Source organism: Lutjanus erythropterus, chromosome 21 (assembly GCF_056507025.1).
Source record: "Lutjanus erythropterus isolate fLutEry1 chromosome 21, fLutEry1.hap2, whole genome shotgun sequence".
NCBI classification, from domain to species: Eukaryota; Metazoa; Chordata; class Actinopteri; order Lutjaniformes; family Lutjanidae; genus Lutjanus; species Lutjanus erythropterus.
The window spans coordinates 22,166,683-22,189,602 of record NC_139337.1 but is presented as its reverse complement, the minus strand read 5'-3'; the positions used below and the strand labels follow the sequence as shown (position 1 = coordinate 22,189,602).

Below are 22,920 nucleotides of genomic sequence, written 5' to 3'. Positions count from 1 at the left end.
AAGAGCAAGCACTAGGGCGACAGTGGGGAGGAAAAATCTAATGATAATGATAATGATAGTAATAATAATGCTAAATATGAATTAAGGTTAGGTTGATGGATGATGCTAACGTCCATGGCTGACGGCTGAACATTGTTGGAATGCTCCGACTTCACGGAGCATTCTGGTTGAAATTTCTGACTGGGAACTGGAACGCACCAATAGTGGTGAGCTTTGTGTTTGGGACAGTCCCCCCAACCAACTACGTCATCGTTCATAGGCGATGTTTCACTGTGGACGTCGTCCAACCCTAATATGAATCTGCAGCCAGCTATCTTCACTTAGCACATGGACTGAAAAAAGTTAAAGTGGCTTTGTTCAAAAGTAACAAAATTTATAATATAATGCTATAATTAACACACTAACACAGTATCTTGTATGTTTAATCAGCACAAAAGCAGAAATGTAAAAACAACCAACTGCTGTTTTTGGTGGATTATGTGCTGGACTATTTCTTGGTTTGGACCAGTAACGTCCTGGTGTCTTGGCTGGTTGCCTGGCAACTGCTCCAGGCCAATGTGTTAACCAATGTATTTTTAAACCTTGGCCCTATTTCAGCTACATATTTAAGGTCTAATGAGTAATAGATACAAAAAGTGCTGGAATTAGTCCAGTAGATCTGGCTACAATGGCTGCTATGCAAGTGTGGATCTGAACACACCCTCTAAAACACCAAAGTCACACAATAACACAAACTAACTGACTGAGACAGAGGTAAACCAATAACTCCCATAGCGTCTGTTTCTGGTTAAACTACAAGGTCTGTTTCTGCAGGGATCCTCTCCATAAAGTTGTCAGACTTAGAATGACAATTGGAGCCTATCAGTGGCAACAAACCCTCTTACTGTTTTATTTTATATTGTGGCAAACAGCTTTCAGGAGCTCTTTTTCATTTTGGCGCTTTTGTGCCACAAGCTTTGGAAATATCACCCTGATTTTCTACATATTGGATTTTTTGGGTGGATTTATGACTCGGTTGACAGGATGAGAACCACTGATCTACTGGACCGATTCCAAAACAACTTGTACCTATTAGTCATTTAGACCCCAAATATCTAAAGAAATAGGGCCCAAAATGTAAAAATAAAATATGGATACATAAACAGAACCAGACTACCTGCTTCTCTTTGCTTCCAGTGTTTGTGCTAAGCTAAGCTAACTGGCTGTAGCTTCATATTTAGTGTACAGGCATGAGAGTGGTACACGTCTTCTTCGAATCTCACGCAAGAAAGTGAATCCCAAAATATCAGATTTTTCCTCTATGCACAAAATAGACATCTATCCTTAAAATAACAATTAAAAAGAAGCCTCAACAGTAATATAGCAGTATTATTGTGGTGTGAAAATGAACAGTGTGGTTGAGATGCAGGTGCACACAATGTCACAGCATCATTTGAACAACTGCTATAACAAACTCTTGTCATGTTTAGATGAAAAGTGCATGAGGGCTGCATGAAAATTTTGAGGATAATGCAGTAATAAACTCACCGCGGCTGAATCGCTGACATGTCACATGCAGCTTTTGACAAGAACAGACCTTTTGGAGCGGAGAAAAGCTTGGAGCCATCTTTAATTTTAGCAGGAGAGCGCCTTAATGACACAAGCTGTTTAAATCTGCGGACATGGTGTCAAGCTGATGCTAATTTGCTTGCAGGTGATGTTCCTCTCTGCTGTCCCTGCTCCAGCCGCGCTCCCTTTTTCAATTCACTTGCACTTTTATTGCCGTTGTCACCAGCTGCACTTTTCTAAAATGGCTTTTTTGGCTGACAGTAGTACAGGTGTGTGTGTGTGAGTAAAAATGAGTCAGGTGTCCTTGGTCGCATAATTATAATAAAAGATATGTCGGTGGCCCCAGAGAGTGAATGAAATATGTCCTAAACTGTAGCAGGCTCTGGGAGTGGCTGTCCTCGCTGCCAGACTCCCAGCGTCCTCCTTGGCCCCTCAGACATCACAGATGGTATCCCGGCGCCGGCCAACCACCTGTGAGGGGAAAGTGAGCGATCAAGTCTCTGACTTCTTGTTCAGCCTTGGGTTTAGCCTCATCGGGACATATTTAATGTTCCAGGCAAGGTCAGCCAATCGCAGCCAAATGTTTGAAATGGTCTCCAGCAGCACCTGCATACAGAAATCTGCTCAGAGACGTGTCATGGACGGTGTGATGATGTTCACAAGGAGTTTATCTGAGATATTGATATGGTTATAATCAGGGTTGGGAGGGTTTCTTTAAAAATGTATTCTGGTATAGTTACTGAGTATCCGTTAAAAAATGTAGAGAGTAACTAAGTATCACAATATTAAAGTATCGGAACCTGATTACTTTCCATTACTTCTGGATTATCTGAATACCAAATATCATGACACTGCTTAGCCCAATATAATTTTTTTATGTTCATTGTAGGTTTAGTAATTATTCCAGATATTTCTCCCTTAAAGTAAAGTAAACTTAAAGTAAACTGACAGTTAGCAGTTAGCCTGTGCAGCTAATGTTAGTGGTTTGTCTGTGTAGCTAACGTTAGCAGTTGGTCTGTGTAGCTAACATTAGCAGCGGTTCTGTGTATCTGTCACTTCTGTGAATCGCCACAAAGTGAAAGCATTTTTCCATTAGAAGCCATGATAATGAATTGACTATGAGATTAGCTGGTTTTACTCAGACCAGAGGGGTGTTGTGAGATGAATATGTGCACTGTTGATAGTATATTGTTCTTTATTTTAAAATGTATTATAAAATGTAATGAGAAACTCTGTCATAATTTCTTTTCCTTAAATGACCTTAAATGAGATTTTCCCTTTAAACATGCTGCTCTCTGATTTCACGCCCCTCCTGAGGGTAAACACTCATTCTGCTTTGTCCTCGACACGCTGTATAGCTGAGGTTTTAGCTGAAGGTGAATTGTTTTGGGGGGGTGAGAGTGTGTGTGTTGATCCTTGCTTACTTATACAGAAGATTCACTTGCTGTGCTTAATCGCAGTTAGTTGTAATGAGGCAGGCAGGGGGCGTCATGGGAGAGTGTCTCTCTGCTACACAGCTGTGGATAGAGGCTTTGGAGAGGTCACACTTAATTGATCAAGGTTCCCATTTCTGCACACATTTCAGGAAGAGATTTTATGCAAAAACTCCACAGTATATAGCACGTAAGACACAAAACACTGGGACATATCTGTAGAGTTGAAGTTTTATCTACCATTTGTTATTATTTCACAGTCCTCTAAAAATACACGCCTCTAACCACCAGTTTATCACGTTTAAAAACTGTGAACTGACTTACTGCATCCATTGACCTTCTGGATTCTCCCTGCACACTGTAGTTATAAATTAGGTCACACAGTGCCTATTTTGGGAGGTGACGCTGCTGCACATTCACAGCACCTGTAGGTAGCTCACATTTAGTGCTGCTGCTGCTGCTGGTTATCGATTAATCTGACGGTTGTTTTAATAATTAATGGATTGTTAAGTCAATGAAATGCCTGAAGTCCAAAGATGTTTATTTTGCAGTGATAAAACTGACAAAGCTGTAAATCCTCACGTTTGAGAGCCTGAAACCAAAGAACATATGGCATTTTTACTTAGCAAATGTCCCAACAATTATCTTAAGCTGCAATATCAATTATTCGTAATCAATATACTGATATACATTCATATAAAAATTAAAATCTTGGTGTTAAAATTTAGAATAACACAATGTTGAACACAAAAGTTAAATGCCTTTATGCACAAGTTAAGCTAAAATATAACTTTTAAAGATTATCTTAAAAACTGTAGGGATCTGCCTGCAGCATTTCTTAAACTTAACTAAACATTTTGATAAATAAATAAAGTAGCTCCCCAAAGGTTTATAAAGTAGATGATTAAATAAAACTAGTAAAACTTAATTTAATATCTAATATCGCAAGTCAAATTGAAATTGCAATTTCAGCCAAAATAATTACAATTAGATTTTTTTTCAAAATCATTTGGCCATACACTTCAGACAGGATCTCTTTTTATACCATATCTGTATAATTGTTGTCCTGCCCTAGTGCAGCTTCATAATTTTCAAAATAGTATTCAGATTAATTTTCTGCCTATTGCCTAATTAATTAAATGACCAGTTGATGAATCCATCATTTTACTGTATCACTCCTCGCATCAAATAAAAGTTATTTTGTCAAAGGTTGATTATTTTGTAATATATGCTGAATATTTATCATGACACTTTGGAACTCCAAATAGAAAATGAAGATCGAGGTTTAAGTGTGAGTGTAAGACAGATAGAAAATCTGAAAAACAAATTCAAATCACCTCTGTTTATCCATTAAATCCCACTGTGGCTGTGTTCGACAGTGAGTTTCCCTTTGATGAGCCTCTGTGATTGATCTGTGATGAGGTTGACATGGCAACAGAGCATCAGCACTTAACAGCAAGTGTAGCACTTTTTTGGAAAGGTCTTTTTTGTTTGTTAAATTATCTTGTACTCCGAGAATTACATGAAACACTGTGGCGATTCTTTGTCAGCATGCTTCATTAAGATATAGCCTGGACACCTTTTTTTTTCTTTCTTTCTTCCTCAGACACAACGAGTCGAGCATCCTTTTTTTTTCCGCCTGAGGTAATCAGCAGCATCCACTGTGATTGCATTTTAATTAAAAGCCGCCATTTTAATCATCTCTGGCGTGGTGTTGGAGAAAGAGGATGTGGCGTTATCAATCCTACGTCCCTGCCTATCACACATGCACACGCGTACAGTCACACACACACACACACACACACACACACACACACACACACACACACACACACACACACACACACACACACACACACACACACACACAATGTCTGACTAACTATGCTTGGCTGGATGCTTCATTAAATGGAAGGTCGTAATTAATATTGAGAGCTGACAAGGCCTCCCAGAGAACCCAATGAATTAAGCAGGGAAGTGATGAGGAGGTAAAGTTGAATGGACTGACACTAATTGCAGAGCGGAGAGATGCTTGATCAAGAAGGACTGCGAGGCTCTTTCTGCTTCAAGTGGGTGCTGTGCCGAAGTTTGGTCTCGTATGTTTTTGTTGTCGTCTTCAAGCTGGATCTAAGATTAAATAAATATAGGAACAGGAAAGACAGTAAAGTGAAAATTAGGGCTGCAGTTGATTAATCTGCTGATTATTCTCTTGAAAAGTCAATTGGTCATTAATCATTTGGTCTATAAAATGTCAGAAAATTGTAAAATAAATAAATAGAATGCATAAAAATAATTTCCATCATATAAATTCATCTGCATTGTATTTTGTGTGTATTATGAAGGAACTACAACTCTACTTTCATTGAACAACCATGTCTTGTATAGTGGTAATAGTGATTATTAATGTGTTTGAATCCTTGAATTTATTTCTCAAAGGCTCAGTGAAAGTTGGGTCAACCCCATCATGTTTTTCCCCATAGTCTCCATCCAAGTCTTTTCATAATCATATCTTTCCATAATTACTCTATTTTTATTATATCTATGTTTATTTCTTTCCAGCTGCAAAATGCACACTTAAGACTGAAGTGTGGCCACATTAAACCTGCATTGATTTATTTTTTGGCCACTTGGGGGCAGTGCAACATCTTGGAAACACATTACTGACATATTAGCATACCACCTGATGGAGTGGTACAGTGGTGATGAAGTTATCACTGTTCCTTTGACAAAAAGCCAATGGGATTTTTCAACTGAATTTTGATTTAGTGCAGAAAATAAACTCAGACATCGAACCAAAAACCCCTTCAAAAACCCACCGACTTTGAGACGAGGGAACCAGAGATGCTAAGAGGTACCAGAGGTGCTATGCTAACTCATCTCTTGGTTTTATGACTTAATCCTGCAGCACTCTAGTAGGTTTTGACGTCACGTGTTTGCTAATAGTAAACTATACATTTGAAGTTGTGTTTATGTCTACGTGATGAATGAAGGTCCCATATTCATTCTCCTTTCAGCTCTGTTTGGGTCTCCACCGACTCTTCAGGGATATATCTTGGTCTTTAGCCACTAAGTGTCCCACTATTTTCACTAATAATGACACTGACAAGAACTGAAAACAGTAAATGTGCTTCAAAACCAAAATAATGAGGTAAAAGGTGCTAAAATTTTGTATTATGTAGTCATTTCTTTCATTATTGATTAAAGCAGCTTTAAGCTTTTGTAAAGCAGTTAAAATATGTGCTTTAAAGAAATCTAACATTTTTATGTCTTTCATTAATCTTAGATATAGTGCCTTATACTATTATGTGTTAGATATATGGAAAGGAGTGTCATTATCTGCTGTGGCAGTAAGTTTTGTGCAGCAGCAACGTTTTATAGTCATGATTAACCCGCAAAATGTAGCTTTATCTGTCTGTGAAAATAAGGGATGCACTGGGGTACAAAATAATAGTCGGGCAAAGTTGTCGGAAAAGCAATTTGTGGTTTTGGTTGTCGAGCAGAAAGTTGTTTCTCTTCGGTTCAGAACATTCTGCCTTTTAGTTTTGTGCTAGAGAACTGAGCGACCTTACAGCTCTGTTATGATGCCTCACTCTACATCATTAAATAGCCATTTTGCTGACATATTGAAGCCATTATCTCCAAAAGGTGTAATTTCATGAAATGTGCCCTCAGCTTCCAAACAAAATGGCTGCATATTGTGTCTGTATCATCAAGTTCACATGCAGGACAAGACTTCAATAATTATAACAGCATAATGACACTAATGATGGGTCTGCGAGGAAGAAACTTGAACAAACTTTGAGGCAAGTGAGGCCTGAAAAGTTCCTGTCTCGTCCGCACCTGTCCTGATTATTGGTCCTGTCTATGTGAATTGATTAGCAGACTTCCCGCACCGATCTCTTCTCATTATTAAAGAGGTCTGACAGAGGCCTCTCCTCCTACTCAGCCTGTTCTTTATTCACGGTCATGAGCTGCTCACTGCTGTCCATCGAGGCCACCGGGCCAAGAGGGTGCATCCAATTACGTCACTCCTAGTGACGAGCCGAGGGAGGCAAATAACAAAGATAAAAGACCCGAAGAAAGAGGGCAGAAGCTCGGCCTATGCTCTGAGAAATAAGGGTTCCAAAAGGGTTCTTCCTGAAGGGCACCATTTGCCGTTAAGAACCCTTTCCATCCAGAGAACCATTTTTGGAAGAAAGAGTTCTTTAATGATCATTGGAATCCTTGATGAACTCTTTCGTCCTCTCATGGGAGATTTTGGGTGAAACCTTTCACAGATGGTTTGAGGTAGAACCCTTTATGTTGGGTTCTAGGTTGAACTCTCTGAAAGGGTTCCAAGTGGAACTTTTCTAAAAGGTTCTACCAGTGACCAAAAAGGGCTCTTTGGTCTATGGTTCTAGTGAGCACCTTTATTTCTAAGAGTGTAGTTGTTTACAGATTGTTTCTGTGTTACCAACACTGAAAACGCCATCAACTGTTTTATTGAACAAACTCAGATGTTCTGTTCTAGGTGGCTCGTTTCTTCGTTGAAGGTCTAGTTATTGTCTGGGCACGTTTCGACCCTGAATGTGACACTTCATTCAGCCTTCAAGGCTGACAGTAACACCTCTACCACACAGACTCTTTTTTTTCTCAACTGTTTTCCTGGAAACGTGAAAATGTGGTGGATCACCTGTGCAGATCGGCGAGCAGAACAATCAGTCCTCTGCTCGCTGCAACTCCCACGTGTGAAATATGAACACAGGGAACAGCTACCCATAATGCTCCTGCCATCTGTTCATTTATTAGTCTGGAACACCCAGCCCTAGTCCAAGCGTTAAAGTTCATTAATATTCATACAACATTCATATATGGAAACGTTGCCCATGGAGTTGGGGTATTAGTGTCAGAGACAGGATAGGAGAAGTCGCACTAATTGATGATTGATGGCTCTGCCATTAGCAGCAAGGCCCACAGCCAGAGTTAATGCAGTACTAAGCTGTACTTTTATAGAGCCGTGACATATTTAGAAATTGTGACAGAGGGCTAATTTTGCACTGCAATTTAGCACATTGTCTGTACATTCCGCCATCTATCGTATAGCATGTATGCTAATGGTCTCCATTTATGCCAATATCAAGGCATTTGCTATGTTGTCCTCTCTACCATTTGAAAACCACTTGTTCACTTTATTACTCAGAGTTGGATGATAAGATTGATACCACTCTCGTATCTGTACTGTAAATATGAAGCCACAGTTAGCAGCTGGTTAGCTTACCTGAGCCTACAGTCTGGAAACGGGGAAACGTAATGCTAGCGTGGCTTTCTCTGAAGGTAACAAAACCCCAAATTGTTGATTTTATGCTTTGGTCTTTGTACTAATAACACAAATAAGATTTTATGGTTCTGGTATCATCCGGCTCTCAGCAGGAGAATTAGATCAGAAGATTGATACCACTCTCTAGCTATAGCGAGCTGTCAATTAGCTGTAGCTTAATTTATCCTAAAGACTTGGAGCAGGGGTTAATAGCTAGCCTGGCTATATCTAAGGGTAACAAAACTATAGATTGTTGCTTTTAGCCATTGGTTTTTGCACCAGTTAAGACAAACAAGATATTGAGTGTAAATTAGTGAGCTTTTGAAGCTGGACCAAAAAATCACTTTTGCTTGATATATGAATAAATAATATATAAATAATATATAAACAATTAATCAATTTGCAAATTTGTTGTTGAGCCATGACTAATCATTAAATGTATGTCTTCTGTCTCTTCTCCAGGTTGCCTGTTTGAAGACGAGCTCTGCACACCGTATGAGTTCTGCGTCAATGGTAAGTCAGACTCAGAGAGTCGTGCACACCCACAACACCTCATTATGTTCTACATCTTCCCTGTGGTACACAACCATCATCGACCCCACACTGAACTACAGACATCTTGGCTATTTTTAATCATTCGGGGATTTATACATAGATAGAGCTATCTCACAGCATATGTTTCAGCACAGTTAAGACATATGAGTCATGTTTAAGAAAAGCTTTAAAACATCTGGGAGCTGAGCTGCAACAATAAGAAAGAATGATTCATCTAACTAACTACAAAGCTTTCTATCAATACCAGCGGGGTGTGTCAAGGTTTCCCCGGACCCCAAGTGGTCACGACCTCATCTTCAAACCGTCTTGTCTTGTGAAGATGGATGCGTCTGTGTCAGTGGTTGCCATGGCAACACGTCACCTGATGAATGGAGGGGAAATGTCGGGGCTTTTCACAGCGCGGCATTCAGCAGAATCACACAGTGGGCTTTTAATTTTGAAGGGGATTGATAGCATGTCGATATCGAGGATCATCTTCATGACGGCGCCACCGTGAAAGGTTAATGTATTCTCCCGTGGTGGACAGTTTCAACATGGGACGTATTGTGCTTACATGCATACCGGGGATCCACATCTATCTCCCTGCATGTTTGTTTTTGGCCTCAAGAGCATAATGATTAAATGCCTGCACTTCGAGGTTGTTTGTTTTGTTTGACTGAGTTTTGCTCACTTCATTTACTTTCTGCAGATTCATCATACAATCAATTTCACAAACAAGATGAAGCCAGCAAAGGGAACACTTGCTTGTTGGCAGTCAATAAAATTACATGCAAAGCATGATATGACCTATAGGAAACAGCGTGGAATAACACGCAGGGTAAGCAATGAAAAACAGGATAAGGACCAGTTTGAATATTAATATGTCAGTAAAAAGAGGAGGACTGCCTGAGATAACATTTTGTTTTGTTTCTGTGTCAGCTTAGTTTTCAGTACAACTTAGTTTTCATGCTGCTTTTTTTAATTAGTAACCTCATGTATTTCATCTTTTTGCAGTTTAGTAGGGATGTGTAATGAATTATTTCCTGATGATATATTAATGTTTTTTTCTTGTGATTATTTTCACCATTACACAAAGCAAACATTAAACAAATAAATTCATAAGATGACAGTGCATCATCATCAACAAAAAAATAGATACATTATTTGCATTATTTCCTCTGGTAATAAGTTTTCATGTAAAAACACCTTTGACAACCTAGCTGTTTCACCCTTTTTCCAGTCTTTATGCTAACCTAAGCTAACCAGCTGCTGGCTGTAGCTACATGTAGCATACAGACATGAAAGTGTATCAATCCTTTTTTTTTTTAAAGATATCTGTGGAGGGTTAAGATCTAAAAGTGAGCAGTAGTCTGTGGATTTGCAGCATGTTAGAGAAGCAAATTTTGAGATCTCTTCCCTTATTTCCATATTAACCTAGTTTAGGAGGAAGCAGTGCAGAAGAGAAATGTAAAAAACTGACTTTAATTACACCGACTGCATTGGTACAGAGCTGTGTGTAGCCTAATAGAGGGAAATCGCTGACACCTCGACAGGAAAAACCCCAGAGGCAGACAGGAGGGTCGTGGTGGGTGTGGAAGTTTCATATTAGACTATCATGCAAGGCTATGATGTGGTCATTTCTTTTTAGATTTAATGTGCCTTTTTCTCACATCTTTTCATCTTCTATTTTATTTTATTTTTTTTACCCCGCTTTGGCCCAAGGAGCAGCACTCACATTATGCTTCTCATGCTGAAATGTAATTACAGGCGCTATGCTCGATGAAGGCAAATATATACAGGCAAGAAAGACTAATGTTGGATTAATGTTGTACCTAATATGCAAGTAATGAGACATTATTTAGCTGCTTCATAAACCTCTACGTATATTCAATCTGCGCTTTGTCACTCTCCATCGGACCCCTGATGAGCAGCAGCCACGGCACAGACAGAGGATGAGGGGGAGTAACTAGGTCTGCCACTTCAACTCTACCCCAGGTCCCTGAAGGAGTAACCTGGTTTATTCTGGGCTGGGCCAGCCGTGCTCCTCCTCACCCGTGCTGTTGCCATGCAAGATGGCTGAAGGGAGGGAAGGTTAGCTGCTCTCTGTGGTATCAATCAGCACCATTTTATACAATAACGGTGCATATAAAAAGTATTCACATTCCATGTTTTATTATTTTACAGCAATGAAGCAGATAGTAGAAAAAACCCTTTAAGTGGGTTGAGAATCTCAGTGCACCTCACAGTCTCGTTTGATTCTGATTCCAGGGTTTATGGTGCAATCATTGATGCATGAAAATGATTTAAATCTTTTTTTTTCTCACAGTGTGATCCATAATTAGTTTAGTAGTTAGACAATATAGCTTGCTTTTGTCCAGGTTCCTTTTCCCTTCAACTTTGTACAGAAGAAGAAGCATCCATACACTAGCTTTTAAGCCACGGGGTGCTCAGTTTGATTGTATCTAACTGCAGTTGTTCACACTCAGCCATCACACAAACTCAAGATGTGGCCTAGTTTTGAACATAAACACAGTGCACATGTTTACATCAATTATGTTTTGCCATCCAGTTGGTTCAGCTGTAGGAAACACATAGCCTGAATGCTCACAAAATTGTTAACCCAAGAACTGTATTTGAGTTTGCGACTTCTGTTCCTTTTCTGCATTGAGACATAACTTCAACAGAGAATTGCATCTATTTATTTCTTAAATAAAAGGTCTTAGATTTCACACAGTAGGCCTAAACAAAAACAGGCTTCTCGTTTCTGTCTGACAACTGTGTGACATTAAGTAAAGGTCCACAGGCAGGAGTCAAAGCCACGGCCGTTGCAGAGGACTCACAGCCTCAAGTGGCACATCATTGAGGACAATACAATTTTAGACTTTTGTTGAAGTACAAATGTAACATGATGAATGTTATTCAACTGCAATAAACGAGACGAGCCATGAAAAGCACACAGCACTATCAATATGTTGTGATATTTTGATATTTTTCACAGCTCTACACTGATACTGCATGAATTGGTTGAGACCTCTGTCTGTAAATGACCCTTTAATGTTTACAGCTTGCTGAAGTTGCAGGTACTACAGTAAATACTGACTTAGGGGTGTGAGCATTTCTTCAAATGTGTACTTTCTGTTTGTGATAAATTTAGTGCCACAGTCTACTTTGATCAATTGTCGGTGAAGAGCTGAATAAATGAAGTGTCAGTTTTTGGAAGGAGTTTCCTCAGTATGTTCTTTTACTTTAGCTGCTATTGTGTCATTGATTAAGTAGGTCAATTACCAGCCTCCATATATCATTAGCTCATCTGCTGTCATGTCTCATTTTGAAACCAACCTCTTCAAATCTTTATTTCTATCTTCAGGGGAATACTCTCCTAGAGGTTCCTCTAAAAGGATATGTGATTACCCTGAGACCGGAAATGCATTTTAATTTGATGTAACAACTCTCTAGAGTCTGTGGCTTGCACTGCTATGATAAGCTAAGCTAAAGTACAGCGGATAAGTGCTACATGTTTCCCTGAGGGCACCGGTTGGCTCCTATTAAACACTTAACCAACAGCGTTTTCATCGATTGGTGGTTATCTTGCCTCCACTTGGGCCAATACTGCCTGAAACACCCGTGCTGTATTTTAGATTTAAATGATTTAGGTGATGCTTCTATTGATTGGAGCTTGAAACTAGTTCAACTGCAGCACAAACACTTTAAGTAAACCACTACAAAATCTATAATCCCAAACAATCTGCATGGGCAGAGGAGGAGCACTGAGGCAGTGGGTGCAAATCCAAGAACAAACAAACGTGAAGTGATAAGAAGACACAGTTAAGTAGCTCTTTGGTTGGATATAATGGGAGAAGTAAACAGATATGTTAAAAATAAATATAATAATAAACCTTATTCCATGGTGGGTAATAACTAAGTACAAATACTTTGTTACTCGAGTATTTATTTTTCTGACAACTTATTTACACAAATATCTGTCCCTTACATTTTCAAAACAGGCTTGTTACTTTAGTTTTAATGCATTTCAGTGCAATTATTGATTATTATTAATTTGCATCATTGCACGTGCTGATTTCAACCTAAATGGATGGGACAGTAATACAGAAGAGATTTCTTGTTGTATCCTTCAGTGAGCATCACACACAACATGCAACGAGACAAAAAAGTTGAAGATGAAAAATAACATAAAAGACATAACAAGAAGAAATAGACATAACAAGACAAAAACACAACAAAACTAAAAGCTATGTAACAAGATGATAAATGCAAAAAGATGAAAAAGGCATAACAAGACAAAAACATAAAAGACATGACAAAAAAAGACATAACGAGGAAAAACAACATAAAAGATGCAACAAGACAAATGATGTAAAAGACATACAATGAAAAATAACATAAAATAAGAAAAAAAAAAACAACATAAAAGACATGACAAGACAAAAAAGATGTAACAACATGAAAAACAACATAAAAGACCTAAAAGACATAACAGGGAAAAAAAAAACAATGTGAAAGACACAACAAGAGAAAAACACTAACATGAAAGAGTTAACAAGACAAAAAAGACGGTGGAGAAAAGTTGAGGATCAGTTTGCTTTGCACAGAAACATCTTGTAGAAATCTCCTTCAGAGGGAAACTTTTTACTTTTCTATCTGCATTTCAGAGCCTGTACTTTTTCACTTTTATTTGAGTAAAGAAGTTGAATCAGTACTTCGACTTTTACCAGTCTTTTTTTTTTTTTAACACGAGTATCTGTCCTTCTACTTGAGTAAAGACCGTGTGTACTTTTGCCACCTCTGACCTGATTTATATTCCTCAGCCAAACTGAACAGGCAGCATGTTTTGATGTAGCTCTGAGAGTCTGCTTTATCTTTATTAATTTCTGTATTTACATGTAGATTGCGGTGCATGCATAATGTAATTATCATTTCAAAGCCGCAATTTTCACATAAAAAAAAGACCTGAATAATCTGTAAACACTTCATTAATCATATCCTGATCACTTTAGCTTTTGTTTCTGTTCTTTCCTTTATTAGCACACTGCATCTGCCCAGTCTCGCTGCATTGATTTGGGCCTATTCATTTTCATGACATGAGTTGCACAGCTAATACACCTGTTCCAATACGTCTTAATTTGTCTCCCGGGTCCGTCTTTCCCCTCCTCTCCGACGTACAGTCTTTTTCGTAATGCTTTGCTGACTGTCAGCTTTAGTGTTTGCTCCTGTTATCCCAGAGCATTAGCTTTCACAGTTTAAATAGCTTTAGCGGCAGCCGGGTGTCGCACTGTCTGTCACAGTGGGAGGAGAGACGCTGTCTGGATTTAGAGCTCTTTACCTTTTTTTTTTTGGCTGTAAATCTTCTTCTTTATTCCTGTCAACATGGAACTTATCCAGACAGAGCTTCTCTTTAGTGAGAGTGACACAGATTTGCAGGACTGTACATCTAAAGATTGATTGATTGACTTATTATGTGGCCGGTTTGATGCATTATTGATTGCATTGATCGAGGTTCATTTGCATTGCAGTTGCCGTTTGCTCATCACAGTGACAGCATTAGCCTTGTCCTGCAAGGAGGCACAAATTGATCTATTGTCAGCTTAATATTTCCTTAAACCTGACAGATGATCATTAGAGCATCGCTGTGTCCTGCTCTGCCTGATAGACTTTGCTTCATTCCCATATCCTTGAATGTGTTGGACCTACAAATTTCACTGGGGGGGAAAAAAGAAACACCATTAAAATCATGATGATGTGACATTTGTTGAGGTCTGTGCAAGAGCCGCCACAATTAATCAATTAGTAGTCAGCGATTAAAGTAATCCCCAACTGTTTTGATAATTGATTAAACAATTTCTCTGATTCCAGCTTTTTAAATGTGAATGCCTTCTGGTTTCTTTATTCTTCTTACATGACAGGAAACTGAATATCTTTAAGCTGAGATCAAAACAAGACAGTTAAGAGTGTCATCTTGGGCTTTGGGAAACACTGATTGGCATTTCCCCCCATTTTATTGATCAAAAACACTGATTGATTAATCAAGAAAGTAATCAACAGATAAAACGGCAGTGAAAATAAACCCTACACTTTACCAAACATTTTCTTTTCTTTTCTGGAAAACAAGATGAATGTCTGAATATTGCATTTTGCCTTACTGCAATTTTTAATAATATTTTGATTAATTGTGCAGCCCTACCTACAAAGATCTCTTGTGCTAATGATGTCTGTTATCTGCGATATATTTTAAAGGTATAATCCGTAGGATTTGTCAGTTGCTGTTTGTAAACACAAAGAAAGTCAAGTTTCATTCTTAGGATGTAAAATACGAGTGGATGCAGGCGAGAGGAATTATTTTTATCTGATCCTTTTTTTATGAATCTATGCATTGTTTTTTGGGAAAATCCTGCAGTTTGCCGTAATTAAGAGGACATTCTTGAGTGAAATTGAATAGATACTTTTAGATTTTACTATACACACATGTGGATGTGTGTGTATATATGTGTGTGTGGGAATTGTCTGTGTTTTGTCTTTAATGGACACTTTATGATATTTAATTGCACCCAGTTCCTGTGTTTTTTCACATTTGGACAACCCTCCATGCATCAGACACATGCTGTGCTCCTTCAAGCCTGAAATTAAAATGTTGTTTTTAGCTGTCAGAAATATGGAGGGGGAAAAAAAATCAGTGTTTCCTGTAAACTGTCAGCTACAATGAACCATTGTTGCTTGTTTTGATAATCTCAGTATTGTGAATAATACACACGAGAAAGTGACAGACCGGTGCTTTGTGATTCATCATGCATGTGGCTCCGAGTGCATCAGCATCACCTCGATAAATCAATCAACTGTTACAAGGATTTCTTTGTTGTAAAATACCTCTGAAATCCCTGTGTGTGCTTTGCTCGTCTGTGTGTCTGGTTGCTATCGGGAATGTCCCTGACAACGGAGAGGGGAAGTAACATGTTTAACAGTGGCCGTTGCCATGGAAACCAATGAGGGATGCAGAGCATCAAACATTTAACAGCTTCCCGTCACTTGTTATGTCACCAGCCTTCCCTCATTTCTTACATAATATGTGTTGTTAGGGTCTAACTGGGAGAAACAAATCCTACCAGAAGTCCTTGGACAAATTATTTTCTGATATTAACCATGTTGCTTTGGATAATATAATTAGAAAAGAGAGGATGGTGTTGGCGAAGAGGATCGAGACAGTTGACGTCCTGTGATTCAGACACGTCTGTGATGATGATCTGTGCATCTGTAGGTGGGAAGTTTTCCTCTGCGCTGTTTGAGATCCTAAAATAACTCCCTTCAGCGTTGTGCTGTGTCGTCTATGCTAATTCTCTGGCTGCCTCCCACTGGCTTTTTCCTGTACAGAGCTGTCATTTAACGGGTCACAGGTGAAGGGAGGGGGGGGTCAGGAAAACACCCGCTTCTCACTTAGAATAAGAATTCAATTTAGAGGCTTGTCTGACATCACATTATTATCTTTGTAATTATCAGTCACTGGATTTCACACAGAACATGGCACTGTAATTACTTTCTGTTGGTCAAAGGGGAAAACTCATGCTGTGTGAAAAGTGAGTATTTCTCTTTTCCTCTCTTGATACAAATAGTCCACTCCACTTCCACAGGAGCAGCTTTTCATATTTACTGGACATTTTGTTATTTTCCTTATTGGTACCTCTGCATAATTTCCAAAAAGCACACAAACAGTCAAAATCACATTACATTACTTACAGTGTAGGACTCGTCCTCGCTTGTTATTCTCATATTATAATATTGCATGCATCTTATGCTCCTGCAGTGTTCCTGCAGTCTTCCTGAGCTTCCTCCAGTCTGAGAACGAGGTGGCGGGGGGGAACAGCTTGCTTCAGCCATAGACTGTATATTAAATAGGATTTAACCCTATTTAATATGCAGTCTATGGCTTCAACTTGCTATCTGGCCTGCAACAGTCATTTTTGGTGTTACATATTCAAGTAGCTTGACTGTCACAAATATCTGTTCCATATTGGCCCTTTCTTGCAGCACAGAGCAGGTGAATTTTAACAGCTTTCATAGTGAAAGATGAAGCTCGACATCAGTATCCACCTCTCTGTGTCAGAAGATTGTTAGATATTAGATCATAAACTGCATACACACACGTGCTCATCTATATTTATATCTCAAGAGTAAAAATGGCAGAAAATTACAGCATGTAATGGACATCGGTGTTTGTGTATTCTACGGTACCCGACACGTCACTGAGCATCAATCGTACCATTGATGTTTGCTGTCATTGTCCGACATCTTGGGGCTAATTAATGGGATGCTGTGGTGCATGACAACGTGTTGATTCACATCATTAGATCCCGTCTAATCACAGTGGCATCCTCACATATACTCTCACATGGTAGTACGCATGATTGCACACTCACAGATGAGACGGCTCAGATAGAATCTGCAGGATCCATCTCCAGAGATCATCCGCGAGGTGGACTTTTCATTTAGTGAGTTTAGCCAACAAGATGCATGGACTTATCTCTCCAGCTGAGAGAAGGTGACGACGCGGGTCATTTATATTCCAGGCGTTACATCTGCACACTGCTCGCTGACCCCGTGAGCCTCAGCATCCTTCTGAGGTCTAGACCAGCCATTGAATTATGGGGCTGATAGGGACTCTGTGGCGTGGGTTGCCTAGCAACCTGTATCAAGTGAGGCGGGAGGCCTGCTGATAGGGAGATTACCAGGGTCCCTGATAAAGTCCTTCCTGCCATGAACGGCTGCTTATCGTGGTGCTGTCAGACGAAAAATGTCAGCTATTAGCTCCCCCAAAACAGGCGGTTAGAGGTGCAGAGACACTGCAGGTACCACACAACGTTACAACATTTACACTGGACAGGTAGACGTCATTTTACTGTCACACAACAATCACTGTCCAGAAACATTTCTCACATCTTTTTAATGTCTGCTTCCCACTTTCAGCTATGAAATCATACTCCCACCTGTACCTGTATTCACTGTTTTCCTCTGTTCTTTTTTTTTGTTGCAATTAATGTTTTTATTGAGATAATCTCATAAATCATTCTGTTCAAGTACAAAACAAAATAACAGATACAGCCACATTCAGAATCAGGCAAACTATACAAAAGAAATATTTAAACAAAAAAAAAAAGAAAGCAGACTGGAATAATCCCCACTTTCATCAGAGTTTTCATTGATTTAATTTAGATTACAATGGTAGAGAAATTGTTTGCCCATTGATTACACCCAAAAAAGTTCACACCCATAAAAGTTAAAGAATAAAATGCCTATTTCTATGGTATTAAAGTATTAAAGTATTGTATCCATCCATTGAATCTGCTTACTTGCAACTTTAAACAAAATGTCGATTTCTCCATTGTATAGAAAAACTTCATAAGTCTTGTAATATATGTGGTTCAGGCTGTAACCATTTTCTTGTGAAGGTTTTCTTATTTGCAGCCAAAATGATTTGAAATAAAGGGAATAACTAAATAAAGGTTATTGGCTTAAAGGGACAGTTCACCCCAAAATCACAAATACATATTTTTTCATTCCTAATAGTGCTGTTTATCCATCTAGGGGTTTTTTTGGTAAAAGTTATCCAGTTTTGGAGATATTTCAGTCTGCCACATCTCCAATATAATCCTTACAGAAATCCTGACTGTTACTCAAGATAATCCACACCCCATGTTGTGAACTATTTTCAGTAGGATCTATAGGAATGACTTTCTATCTACTAGAAAGAAAGTAATTCCTACATGAAACTACTGCACCTGGGTCTTTGGTCATGATTTTTGGAAAGATACACCGATCTTGAATTTTTCAAATGTATTTTCTGGTGCTTTGAGCAACACGAGTCAAAAGCCATTTATTCCATTAAAAAAACTCTGCAACTCACACCAAAACAATCTAGATGGATAAACAGCACTACAGTCCAGAGGGGAAACATGCACTTTTGATTGTGGGATGAGCTGTACCTTTAAGTATCAGTTATTGTCAATACCGGTATATTGCAACATCCCTGAATATGACAACAATCAATGTCCACAGACATGTTTGTAAAGTGTGCCTCTGACTTTCAGCTGTGAAAACACGTCCCTCATGAGCTTGTTTTCCCTCTTTCTTTTCTCTGTAGATGGAGTGTTTGGACGGTGCCAGGCGTTGGCCGGTGCAGACCTGTACACGTACGATATTTCTTCCTCTGCTCTGCAGCGCCTCAGGATCCTCCTACAGAAACTGGCTCACAGAGGTACACACTCCCCGTCTGCCTGTCTGTCTTCGTCCGGGTGTCTTTTTTTTTCTCAGCCTTTATCAGTCATGTACAGGGCTTACAGCAAATGCTTGTCAACTAGCATTGTGTGAAGCAAGCCAAATAAGCCAATCTGTCTCTTTGGCTAGCACAGCGCGGCACCATTGAGCTAGAACAGGTCATTTGACTCATATCGGGCCATTGTTTCGCCATCATCGCCTAACTCCAGCAGCCAATCTAATTGGCTTGTATGCTGGTCGAACATTTAGAGCTAATTTTGTGGATGAGTAACTGTGAGGTGTGTGGGGTAATCGCGTCAGACAGTCTCTCCCACTCAATCAGTGGCAGCTGCTAATGTATTTGTCATAACAGGTTACGTATTCAGGGGCATATTGTGAATTTACAGTAAGATGTAACTATATAGTTTATTATGAGTGAAGTTACAACAGGAATTTTAAGAATCAGTGGGTAAAGTTTCCCTTCCTGAAGTCCTGCTGGAGTCATGCATCCCCTCAGTTTGGTCACGTTAAAGAGGCTGATTTTGTATGCGTGTCTCGTCCTGGCTCTGGTAGACAGAGCTGCTGCTTCTTCTTCTTGCTGATGATTGTTACAGTGTGAACAACAGCTAGAAATGACTGGAGCCTCCAGGCAGTCTGTTGTTAAGGATCCATCGCTCTGACTGCTAAACAAATGGCTCTGGCTTTTCTGTTTCAAAAACTTAGGCACTCTTGGAAGTATTTTCTGCCCATTCAATTCCAACATTTGTGTTAAGACTGAGGGATTACAAGCCTATTAAGCTGCATTTTTTTTCAGATTCTCTTTTTTGTAATCCATGTTGATTTTGGTGACGCCAAAGTTAATATTCCACATTCTGAAAACATAACTTAACCAAGTATTTCAGTAAATAAAAAGCTTAAATAATGTCATGTATATCTGAATATATACTTCATTTTGTAGGTCAGGAATTGTTGAATAATTTGTTAAGATGTTCCCTGCACATAAATATGTACTTTATGTCCTTATTATAGGTGAAATCAGGTATAAACAGTGTTCAGGTGCTACATTTCTAATCAATAAAGTCCAGTGAATTACATCAACAGGTCAGCTGAACATGCAGAAATGTGCAACATGTCCACAGTTCCATAATATTATTAATATCTCCAATAATAAAAAGCAATTCATGAATATTTTCCTGGGATTAAATGACTGGAGCCTCCAGGCAGTCTGTTGTTATGGATCCATCGCTGTAACTGCTAAACAAATGGCTCTGGCTTGTCTGTTCCAACAAGTAACTTCAGCACTCTTGGAAAGTTATTTTCTGCCCATGAAATGCCAACAGTTCAGTTAAAAATAGCATTAATGTCATGCATATTGGAATATATACTTTGTTTTATGGACCTGAAACAAACAAACAAATTTGTACTTTGGTTCTTATTATTGGTGAAATAATGTTTGTACAACAGGTAGTTCAGCTAGACAGCATGACAGCACACCTGCTCATCACAGCTGCTACACCACCCCTTTAATACAGGTGCGGACTCCCTAGTGTGCGACAAGCTTCAGAACAGTTTTGTGACCGCACTTTCTGAAAGTCCAAACGCCAACAAATATTGAATATGTGGATTTTGGAAATTTATCTTTCTTCAGTATATTTTGACTTTGGACTTATCAACGCTCTGGAGTTATTGGAAATGTTTTTGATGCTGCTTAACTGCATTTTTAGCAATTCAGTGATGCTAATAACGTAAAGAACGCTCTCGAGTGTAACATTGCGCAAATAAACAACCTTAAGTTGGTGCATGTCTATTAAATTATTAATTATTATATTATTATAAATGATAGGAGTTTCCTGGCAGTTTGCCGTTATGGATCCATTGCTGGTTTGTCTGTTGGAAAAGTATTTTCTGCCCAGGAAATACCCACAATTCACTTAAAAATAGCATGAATGGTCATATATATGAATATATACTGTATTTTACAGATCAGGGAGGTTGCTAAATAATTTCTCAGAAAGTCTCCTGTGAAGAAAGATGTGCTCACTATAGGTGAAAATAATGTATACAGAGTTCATACATGTACTTATAGATAGGTGACACATTTTGAAACATGGAATTTTGTTGTTTTCCTTTTAATGTGTCACCCTTCTATAAAAAATGATCATGAAAGATAAATATGATTGTTTATAGTACAATAACATCTGATTTAAGGTGCTGAAGAAATGAAATACTAATTTTGAGTATATTTATATAAATATGTAATTTACCACAGGTCTAATGTGCTGGAAAAGCTTGAAAATGCACATTGAAATTGCATGAAAAAGTGCTTGACTTGACTTGACACTGAAAAACAATGTGAACAAAAACAAAAACTTGTTCACTTGGTTAATTTTAATCAATTAACTCCAGTTAATTACTTCAGCAAGTCAGCTGAACATGCAGAAAAGTGAAACATGTCTACAGTTCAACATATATGGAGCGTAAAATTTCCAACAATAAATAAATTATACATTAATATTTAATTGGGCTTAAATTTAGCAGTTCTTTCTCAGTCAATAATTGCTTATAAGCTCAAAATTATAACTAAAAGAAAAGTCTTAGTGTCTCTGTTTGAATACTAATTACATAGTTATTTCCAGGAAACTCACAATAAATTATTTATAAATTGTTAATAAATTTGTTGGAAATTACAAAGCTATGAAATGAATAAGTGCTCCCATGAAGTGTTGTGAGCAAATCATGTTTTTGTTATTAAATTTGGCACTTCTTTCTCAGTTAATAATTGCTTACAAACTCAAAATCCTAACTAAAAGCCCTGTGTCTCAATTTTCTAATTAGTACTAATTGCACAGGAAATACACCAGAAAACTCTCAGGAAATTATTAATAAATTTGTAGGAAATAACAGACGTTTAAAAATAAAGTGAGAAAATCATGGTCTTTTCTACTAGTTATTTATCAGCCTGTAACCGCAGTCCTAACCCACCAGGGGGCAGTAGACACCTTTAACACAGACCGTGACCATAAACATCAGCCCTCCAAACATAATTGGCTTTGCAGGCCACTCTGAGCTTAATATCTTTTAACAGGCGTGAACCAGTGTTGAAAATCATTAAGAGTAAGCAGTCGGCCAGAGGAAATCAAAAAAAAAAAAAAAAAGAGGAAAAAAAAATGCAGTGATGAATATTAAGCCAGGCGAGACCACACATTTATTCTAATTACTGCTTAGAAATAAACAAATGAGAGTGAGGAGGATGAGAAGAGATCTGGTGTGTAATTTTTTCCCTGCTCCATTTTAAGAGGTGTTTAATTCTTTCGATGCTTTTCATCACGAGTCTCGTTCCCTGACCTTGTGTTTTTAAGACACCCGTTTACAGACGCTGCAGACATGACATCATCACTTTGAATCATTTCTCCCGTTTCTGTCTTGTAGAATCACATCCACAGACACAGAGCATTATCTTCGGATGAGTCCACAATGCACTGTTAATGCTCGGTGGCACGTTATTCTTATCAGCTCAACAGCTATTGAAGTGTCATCTTTGAGACGCGCGGGACCCTTTTTTTTTTTTCTTTTTGAGCCCATTGTACTGTAACCTAAATTGAAGAGATGACGGGGGGAAAAAACGGGGGAGGAACATCAATGGAATCGATTTACAATCCTCTTTATCTTGCATCTGAGACGCAGGTAGAAATCACACCATCTCTGCTCACTGCACAACACCAATGTCATTCAGATCAATAGGAATTGACCCTTGTACAAAAGGGCTCTGGTTGTCTGGATGTGTCTCCATTGGCAGAGCACATTGTCTGGTATTAAATTTTCACCACAATACCTTTTCAATGCGAGGCCCTG

General features: G+C 38.6%; 1 protein-coding gene across 1 annotated transcript in view; it reads left to right on the top strand.

The window, feature by feature from the left end:
• Positions 1–22,920, top strand: part of ptprn2 (protein tyrosine phosphatase receptor type N2) — a 183,741-nt gene that overhangs the window by 12,191 nt on the left and 148,630 nt on the right. Inside the window, exons 2-3 of the mRNA XM_084746815.1 lie at positions 8,740–8,790; positions 18,956–19,069. Of these exons, the coding sequence (XP_084602941.1) occupies positions 8,740–8,790; positions 18,956–19,069 (165 nt within the window). The remainder of the gene's footprint in view (positions 1–8,739; positions 8,791–18,955; positions 19,070–22,920) is intronic.